This window comes from Lolium perenne, chromosome 6 (assembly GCF_019359855.2).
Source record: "Lolium perenne isolate Kyuss_39 chromosome 6, Kyuss_2.0, whole genome shotgun sequence".
Taxonomy (NCBI): Eukaryota; Viridiplantae; Streptophyta; class Magnoliopsida; order Poales; family Poaceae; genus Lolium; species Lolium perenne.
In genome coordinates this window covers 18,054,498-18,064,009 of record NC_067249.2, presented here as the reverse complement: position 1 = coordinate 18,064,009, position 9,512 = coordinate 18,054,498, and the positions used below count along the sequence as shown (strand labels likewise).

The 9,512-nt window shown below is 45.2% G+C and overlaps 1 protein-coding gene across 1 annotated transcript; it reads left to right on the top strand.

Annotated features, from left to right (window-relative positions):
* Positions 1-2,155: 2,155 nt before the first annotated feature.
* LOC127308722 (uncharacterized) lies at positions 2,156-7,988 on the top strand. The gene is made up of 4 exons (XM_071821436.1): positions 2,156-2,477; positions 3,881-4,394; positions 5,807-5,906; positions 7,631-7,988. Exons 2-3 carry the CDS (start codon positions 3,977-3,979, stop codon positions 5,857-5,859), a joined length of 471 nt encoding a protein of 156 aa, XP_071677537.1. The 5' UTR covers positions 2,156-2,477; positions 3,881-3,976; the 3' UTR covers positions 5,860-5,906; positions 7,631-7,988.
* The last annotated feature ends 1,524 nt before the right edge of the window (positions 7,989-9,512 follow it).

Genomic DNA, 9,512 nt, shown 5'->3' with positions numbered 1-9,512 from the left:
CGGAGCAGTAGGGCCCGGGCTAGTGTTGTCATCGGCGCCAGCGTGCAAACTCTAGAGAGGGTGACGCCATGGGAGGATAGTACCCAGGGTACCCAACTAGCTCGAACCAGTTGGACATTGGAGTGTTGAAGAGGACTACATGAACAACTAGCTCGAACCAACTAAAATGTCAAGTAAGTAGCTCAATAGGCATGTTTGGAAGCTTGAAGCTATATATGCTACTTTTTTGTTAAATATTTATTATAATAGTATGTCTGATAATCTTGCTACTAATTTTAAGTCCATAATGTATAATTGTTCATTTTATCACTAGCAGGATAGTCCCTGCTGCAAGTAGCATATCCATTTGTACCAGGAAAACTAATAATTGAGTTCATTCCTTTTCAGGCTAAATTTATTTGAAGATAATCTAAATATGAATAGTCTTGATTATGTAGTTGCTAGGATTCATTAGTATGATTTATTTCAGCATAATATTTTTGAAGATAATCTTAATTTGAATAGTCTTAATCGCTTTTGTTGCTAGGATTTATTAGTATGTTTTTTTTTGACTTAGTACGATGTGGCGTGGTATGAGCTTAGTAATTTTGGACAACTTGTCTCTTCTGACCAACTAATAGTCTGAATGTGCATGTTCTTCAATTATGCGATAGTAATCAGTTTATATTATTTTCAGAATATTCATTAAATTTGACAGTATGGTTTTTGTTTATCTATTCCCAATCTTGTATAAAACTATTTCTCCAAACTGCAATTTTGATTTTATCTAAATATCTTGTTGATGCCTCATCGTATCTATTCGGCTTTTCGTTGGAATGTCATTGGTTATTTGACTCTTTTTTTCATTGGTTATTTGACTCTATTCTGCTTTTGAATGTCATTGGTTATTTGACTCTTTATGCTTGCATAAAACAGACGTTGGCGTTGGCGCTGGACATGATGGAGTTGATCTTTTTCACAATACATAAGATGATTATCTGGTTAGATAGCAAGCTTATCTTCTGCATATGCCAAGGTATCTAAACTGCTCTTTAGAAATAAGTATTGCTTTCCTTTATACTGCCTTTCTCAAGTACCAAATTGCAAGAGAGATCCCTAAGATTTTCTCGACAACTCTTTTCTTAGCTGTTGCCACCGCCTCGATTCCTTCGTACCTACTCTGAAGGCTCCCGATCGTGTCCCGCCTGACCGCTTCTCCTTGCCGCGCGATGACGGCCGCCGCTTCCGGTTCCTTGGATGCCGCCACGGCCTCGTACTGTTCTTCGACCTGACGCGGCTCCATTTCCTTGTGTGGGACCCCGTCGTCAGCGACCAGCACCGCCTTGCCATTCCCCCAGGCATCGTGACACGTCCGGAGAAGAGAGTGTTCAATGGAGCATTGTTTCGTGCCGGCGTAGACGACCACTTCCAGCTGGTCTTGACAACTGCAGACGACTAAGGCTGGACGTACGGGCCGAGTTTTTAGCTCGGCCCGAGCTTTTCGTGGCTCGGCCCGAGTTGAGCTCGGCCCGCGGAAATGCCACACCGAGCCGAGCCCATTTTTCTGGCCCGTCGCGGGCTTTTGGCTCGCCAGGCTCGGCTCGGGCCAGCCCGAAAGCTCGCCGTTTTTTTTTCTTACGAAATCAGCGAAGGCCGAAATGAATAGTGGGCTGATTTATGGCCCGTCAGGAGAGGGAGCGAGGGGGCAGGTCATAGGAGGCTGCTCAGTATCCATCGTATCCATCTCCAGCTCACACGCCGCCGCCCCTGATGTCGCCGCCGTCCCTGATGTCACCACGGCCGGCCGGCTAGCCGTCTACCTCGCGCCGCACCGTATCGCGTGGCCTCTCCGCCGCGGAAGCCCGCTGTCGCCGCGCCCTCTCTGCCGCGGAATCCCGCTGTGGCCGCGCCCCATCCTCCACGGTGAAGAAGACCAGCGCCTCGAGTCCTCGACGGTTCCCTGCCCACATCGCCGATGCCAGCCGCGCGGTGGAACGTCACAGATCGTCCTCGTCCAGGCCATCAACAACGCCGGTGGTGAGTAAATTGATGCAAATGATTCATCCCCATGTAAAGAATGGAGAAGATTTGTGAGATTGCTTTTAATTGTTGATTCATCCCTATGCATTTTTCTTGGGCAAATACGAATATATACATGCTTACTTTGATGCCTAAAAGCTTTGGAAAGTTGCAAAAATGTCTCTGTACTCTCTGTCGTTGTTCCTGATGTTTGGCTCGCGAGCCAGCTCGAGCTGGACCGAGCCAAAGGCAAGCTCGAGCCGAGCCCCTTTTTCAGGCTCGTGAGACAAACGAGCCAGCCCGAGCCGAGCCAATTTGGAGCGAGCGAAACTCAGGCTCGCGCCGAGCCCAGCTCGAGCTGGCTCGTGTCCAGCCTTACAGACGACGACGACAAACAGCAGAGGCGAGCGATCGCCTGCGTTTACTCGTCGCATACCGGCTCATGGGGTAATCTCATCTCAACGCAACTTCCATCCGAGGTTTCTTGAAAAACGTTTCGGCCCGTCCCGTCGCTCCCCGCGGGCGACGGAAGGGCGATTCCAAACCCTAGCTCAAGCCGCCCCCTCCTCCCCTCCCCCCGCCGCCGCCGTCGGCGCGAGCCGCCGGGCAAAGCCCGTGCGGTTGCCGGCGGCGGCGGATCTCTGGCTCCCGCGCGTGAGGTGGTGGCGCGGGGCTTCTCCACTCTGGCGGCGGCGATCTAAAGCGACGAACCGATGACTCCTCGCGCGGTGGGCCGGCGAGCCGCGGCGAGGCGGTTCCTCGTGGTGCAGGCGGCGGAGCTCGGCAAAGCTGTCATCTTCCCCGGACGGCGGCAGCGGCGGCGCGGCTTCTTCAGGCGGTGGGTGCTCGGGCAAAGAGGCGGCGGCCTCTGGTGGTGCGGCGGCGTCGTCTATGGCGGCTAGCGGCGTCCGCGGATGCGCGCCGTCGTCCTTGGTCGCGTGGGCGGCAAGGTGGCGGTGGACGGCGGTCGCGACGCGGTGGCTGCCCCAGCGACCACCCGTCAGATCGGAAGGTCAGTCTTTCCCTCCCTCTGGTCCTCTTCCCCACCAGGTTTGGTAGTCGGAGCCTGCTGGTTTCGGTGCCGATTGGGGGGTGGTGGTGTGAGATCGGGTCTGGGAGAAATCCTTGGTCGGCTGGTTTGACCACAGCAGTGGCGACGCCCACGGGCGCCGTGTATCCCTCTTGAGGCGCTGTTGAGGTCCCGATTCTCCCCACCCGGCCGTGTTCCCGGGTGAAAACCTACAATCCTTCGGATTGGGCGACGACGACGCCATGGGCGCCGTTTCCTCCTTGGGGGCGTGGCTTGGGGAACAGTTGGCCGGTTGAGGGTGCCTTTGGTGGTTGGAGGCTGGTTGCGGTGGTATCCGAGGCTTCTTGGTGCCCTGCTCCTTCCTCATCAGCGATTACGGTCCCTGTTTACGTTCCCAGCGGCAGCTCCTTCGGTGTGTGGCAGCGCAACCTCGATGGTTTGTCAGCTTCGGCGAGGGGTCTCTAGCTCTGACCAGATTGGTGTGTGGTCAGTATCGGCCATAGCTCAGGGGAGTGCATCTAGCGTCCGACGGTTCGGCGTCCTTCGAGCCAGGACGAGAGGGAAGGGTCCCTCTTCGGCGCTGGAAATGGTCGATGCTGCTCCCCCTCCCATCATGTGCTGCAGATGATGGTCTTCCTCAAGGCGGCAGGCGGTTCCCTCGAACCTGGGCTGTTCCTTCCTTGGTGGCTTCGCGAGGAGGCTTCGACATCAACAAGCTGTGTTCTTGTGTGTATCTTGTGCTTTTGGTGTTCGTTGTTTGTAAGCTGGTTAGCATCTTGTATCAAACTCGGCCGTTTGTGGCTTTATTAATTTAAAGCTGGGCACTTGTGCCTTATGTTTAAAAAATCCGAGGTTTCTGGCAGTGACGATCCCATTGATATTGGTGATTTCCCCTCCTTGGTTTATACTGGTAAACCTGATGTGCTTGCTGGGAATTCCATCTACTGGATGGTCAATGGGAATTTCGTTGGAATTCTAGAGTTCGATTTGGGAAAGCAAAGCCTAGCTGTGATACGGGTGCCAGCGCGTATGCTTGAACATGGCCATTTCTGGATTGTGCGGGCACAGGGGGGTGGCCTTGGTCTACTCTTCCTCACGGACAGCAACCTCCAATCGTGGAATTGGAGGATTGATTGTGATGGTGTTGCTTCATGGGCACTTGCAAGAACTATTGAACTGAATAAGCTACTTTCCCTAGATACAAATACCAAGATAGTACTAGGTTTTGCTGAGGAAAACAACGTGGTGTTCCTGTGGGCACTTGGCGTTGTCTTTATGGTATATCTTGAGTCATTGCAGTTCAAGAAACTACTTGAAACCAACACCCCTTCTCATTATCATCCATTCGAAAGTGTCTACACTGCAGGTAACAGCATGCCTTCACATATTGTTTACAACAGAACCAATTTAATTTCTGTTAATTGCTTGATGGAATACAGTTCACATCCTTTCGTGCTAAGTTAACAATTTTACTTAGTGTCGCATCACTTGTTTCTTAGCTGCTTGATGACCTCTTCGACATATAGCGATTTTGTTTGCGTGGTATTTCTGTCTCGATAATGATTATGATTTAGAAAAAAAAAAGTATGTTAGTGGTATCTAGTTTATTTTATGCTCGCTAGCCAGGCGGTGGCTGCAATTGGTATACTGTTAGCTTCAAAACAGATCTAGCAAACTGTCTTTGTCAGTTTATTACATGAATATGAATATAATAAAACTATTAACATGAAGATTAACTAACTCTTTCTCTAGTATTGAACTGCATTTCCGTCTTGCATGCCTATTCACATATGCAAGAAGCAAATCATTTTTTAATGGAAGTTCTAGTGCATAGCTGCGCTGTAGTATTTTTCCATGAGATCAGATACATTTGGAAGTTGAAGACAGTTGCATGAAAAACTGGCTTGAACCAACTGAACTGTCAAATATGTGGCTCAATAGGTGTTTGGAAGCTTTAATCTTGTATTATTTCATTCAGTATTTATTATCTCTTATATTCTCGCTTATAATAATATTATAACCATAATGATGAATTTATTTGAGTTTACGAATAATTGCTCATTTTACTACTTTAAGAGAGTCCTACTGCAAGTGGAAAATCCATTTGTACATGGGCAAACTAATCATTTCAGTTTTCACGCTAAATCTGTTTGAACTTTGAAGATAATCTAAATCAGAATACTAAGGGTACGTTTGGTTTTGAGCCAATTATGGCCTTACCAAAAAATTGGCAAGCCCATAGTCTACGGCTCCTGTTTGGCCGGCTTCCAATATTTTGGCTAGCCCAGGCCAGATTGTGCAGTACAGTACACTTCTCAGCTAATTCCTGGGCGAGTTGAGGGTGGCCAATTCATCCGCCAAAAAATTGGTCGCGCCTGTGAATTGGTTGGGCAAGACGGGGCCTGAACCCAACGTACTCTAACGATCACGTTTGTGCTACGCTTTATTAGTATGATTGTAATTTATTTTTTTGGTATGTTTTGGATCGAGCTTATAATTCTGGATAAGTTGTCTCTTACCGAACAGCTAAGTGTCTAAGTCTGCATGTTTTCCATTTGTACAATATTTGTCAGTATATACTGTTCCTAGAATGTTATTTTAGTTTGACAATATGTGTGGATTTGCTTATCTTTTAATAATGTTGTACAAAAATGTGTTTTTTTCCCGAATTAAAGCTGCTATTTTACTTAAATATCTCATTGATGCCTCTGTCATATCTATTTGTCTTTTCATTGGATTGATATTGGTTGTTACTTGTTCAACTTCTTATGATTGAAGAAACAGGAATTGGTGGTGGACATGATGCAACTGATCTTTTACACCACACATAAGATGATTGTCTGGTTAAATATGCTAGTGGGATGTACTAATTGAGCAGGTAATGCTTATCTTCTGTATGCACGTTGAGATGTGTGAGCAGTATGTGTTATCTTCTTTTTTACTGCCATTTCTCAAGTACTAAATTACAACAAAGGACTGTAAGATTTAATGTATGACACTTTCCTTGGCTGTTCACCTAGCCATCCCCCGTCCCCTTTTTTGACAGTGCATGTAGCCACCTTCTTGCTTTGATGGTAGGCTGTATCTTGGATCTTTTCTCCAGCCCTGCTTCCTCATAATCTCCTCAGCAGCTTTCCATTCTCTTCCTTACGACTTCAACCACCCGCCTTCTCTTTTATTCGTTGATGCTCTATATCATCTCTATTGGATGTGTGCACTTTCATTTGTTTCCCGTTCCATCTAGCTGCACTGCTCCAGTTTACCTGCTTAGTTCTCTTGCAGTTCCTTCTGTTAATGCGGTTGTTCTTTCTCTAGCTCCTCAGACGACTTAGCACCCTTCTATTTTTTGTGCATATGTTAAGTGCTAGCATAATAAAATGCATCCTATTTCGTGTTTTCATCGATATATTTTTTGTTGTACCTCTACCATTTGTTAGGTACCTTAGTTTTCGTGGTTATGTATCTATCAAGTCCTAGTGTGATTTATATGTTGTTGCGTCTACGTCAGTAGCTGACAACTGATACTATACATTTTGTTTGGTCCAAATTCGCTATGGTTTGTGGACAATCCATTTTCTGACCAAACAACAGATGTATACTCTGTTGGACAAGGCGACGCCTAGGCACCGCTTAAGCACGCTTAGGCTCTAGGCGATGGACAAACGCCTCGCCTAGGGTCTAAGCGGAAGTCTAGGCAGTGTAACCAAGAAATTATCTTCCACAATAAGAAATCATGTCATACTTCACGATCGAGCTAGATGATCATTATTATAAAGGTAGCTATTACAAATTTACACATTTACATGCTATAAATTAATGTTTTTCACATATAATAACAAATATACTCATTAGATGGTATAAACTATATCCGCCTAGGCCGCTTAAGCATCGCCTATGCACTAGGCGAATGCCAACCGCCTCGCTCACGCCTAGCGCTTTTTTCAACCTATTAACACTTAATATTAAACAGAACAAAATGGCGTGACTTATTCACCATGGATACTTCTTTTGGCACAAATTGCATATTATTACTAACATATTATTATTATATCATTAAAAAGTAGTTGTCAAAGTATTCTTTATGATGTTGTGAAGAGTAAAAAAGATGGTATCTTTGGTAGGCCGAAGGAAGTGTGTCCATTCCCTTACGTGAGGTTTCTACTGCATGAGATTAATTAAATTTGATTTGTTAGCCACTAGAGCTAGAAACCAGATGGTTCTGCTTTGCTACTCCATGAGCCCTGAAATGAGCAATATTTCAAATGTTTTGATAAGCTGGGATGTACAGTATTTTCCTCTAATGGAGCTTTTGAACCACTTATCTTTTATCTTTTAGTGAGGTCTAAATGCCAAGTGCAGCCAAAAAACTTGAATATGCTTACGGAGTTATGGTAAGAGTTGGTGTGGCTATAAAAATTAACTTTTATCCTGTAGCTATTCTCTGTTTCTAATGTTGGATATTCCCAATAATGTTGGCACGATTCAGTTTTGGATTTTTTGGCACAATATCTGCAAAACAAGTGATGTTATTGTTTACTGTTCAAGTCATATCAAATTGTGATACATAACTCTAATGAATTGTACAAATTGGTTGCTCTGCAGATCTATCTAGGATCAAATTCCGGTGGCTGAGATGCAGAAATGGGTTGTGTGCTCCATCCAAAAATTGGCCCTATGTACTGGTCAATTGTGAAGTCTGGCTTGTACCAGGAATTAATGGCTTCATTTGCTAAATTACTGTCTATTATCTATTCTCTGTAGACATTTGTCAGCTGGCATGAGAACAGAGCGACTTGTTTGGTATTGACCCTGGCAGTCAATCGTGGGTTCATTTGCTTATGCCTTTCAAGCGGGCACGTTGAGGCAGGTCACCTCTTGGTTGTGTACTTGTGTGTGTACACCTCATTTCAGTATTGTTTACTTATGCCCCATATTGTCAGTTTGAGATTTCAACTTTAAATCCCTGCTTGTGTTTCATCACATGATGCTCCCTTTTCTGTCTTCTACATGTGTTTTTCTGTGTGCTGTATTCATATTAGGTAAGAACTTGCATTTCAGAATGATAACAAAGATATTCTTGCTGTTGGATTTGTACCACAATCACGCATGTGCCCTGATTCCAGACATGACATGTTTGTTGCCACTTACCATAACCCCTAGGATGTGAGTTATATTGATTTTCTTAGAGGAATAAAACTTTATTCATCAGATGATAGCAGACCACAACCATGGATGTAAGTTGGGGGCATTATCTTCTTCCCACATGCACAAGTAAATTATACTATCGATTGTGTGCTTGTTGAGACAATCTGCAACCTGATTAGCTCCATGGTTGCAATGCTGAACCTTGGTTCTCCCAAACTGTAGCGGCAAGTGGTGCCACTCAATGATGATTGTGACATCAGGTCCGAGGTAAATCAGCTGCAGAATAGAACCATTTTTGGCATATATCAGCATATCTTTGGCTTGCTGCTTGTTCAACGAAGAATCCTAACAGCCGATAAGCTGGTGAACATGCAGTGACGTCTGAAGATGGTGGCCATCTGATGTTGCATTGGCAAGAAGGTTTGGTGGTGGTTTGCTGGGTCGTCTGAATTTTTGTGTTTGAACACCACGGATCATTTTTTGTGCTAGATATATGGAAGGATTCCATTGAGCACTTGTTCGGTCAGGCATAGCAACATGACAGATAAGAACCGCGGGCATTTAGAATCTAAAATGAGATTTCAAAAAGAGTTTGGCAGGTCATATTTCATCCCATGCATCATATCTCACCTAATAGCTACATTACATATATTTGCAATCTTAACCTAATTAAAGATACTATCCTTTTAGTACCTCTTCTTGAGCTTTGAATTGCAAAATCCGGATCATTTTTCGCACTACGGAAGGATTCCATTGAGCTCAGACATGACAGATAAAGACCACGGACAGTTAAAATCTAAAAAGAGCTTTCAGAAAGAGTTCAACAATAATTAAGCATCTATATCATGGATGCACACCACTTCATTGACGCAGATCACAAGTACGAAACAGAAATCTAGTACTACCAAGTTGGAATTCATAATATTCCATTTATACATATTCTGAATTTTAATTTTGTCGACAAAATTAAAATTCAGAATAGGTGAAGCCTTTGGTAGTACTACCTTTGAACCATATCAAAACATCTGAATCTTTGTAAGCCAAAATGCGTTCAAGTGAAGCCTTAGTTTATGGATTAGGAACCTAAGAGCATCTTCAGCCGTGTCTCCCATTCGGACCCCAAACGGCGCCGAATCGAGTGTTTGGGACGTGTTTTCTTCGTGACGCGTTTGAGGAATGTCGCTCCACAGCCGCGTCCCCCAAACGTGCTCCCCAAATTGTTCGTGTGCCAATGACGTGTCGAACCCGTCACTCTTCGCCTCGCTTCTCGTTGTGTCCAGCGTCCCGGACGTCCTTTGTGGACCGGTGACGGGCTCGGGACGCTGGACATCGTATAGGG

What these genes read in the sequence shown, in the direction of transcription:
- LOC127308722 (XM_071821436.1), top strand. Translation starts at nt 3,977, where the DNA reads ATGGTCAATGGGAATTTCGTTGGAATTCTAGAGTTCGATTTGGGAAAG. An exon ending in CGAAAGTGTCTACACTGCAG is followed by an intron (nt 4,395 to 5,806) that starts GTAACAGCATGC and finishes TTATGATTGAAG; the next exon opens with AAACAGGAATTGGTGGTGGA.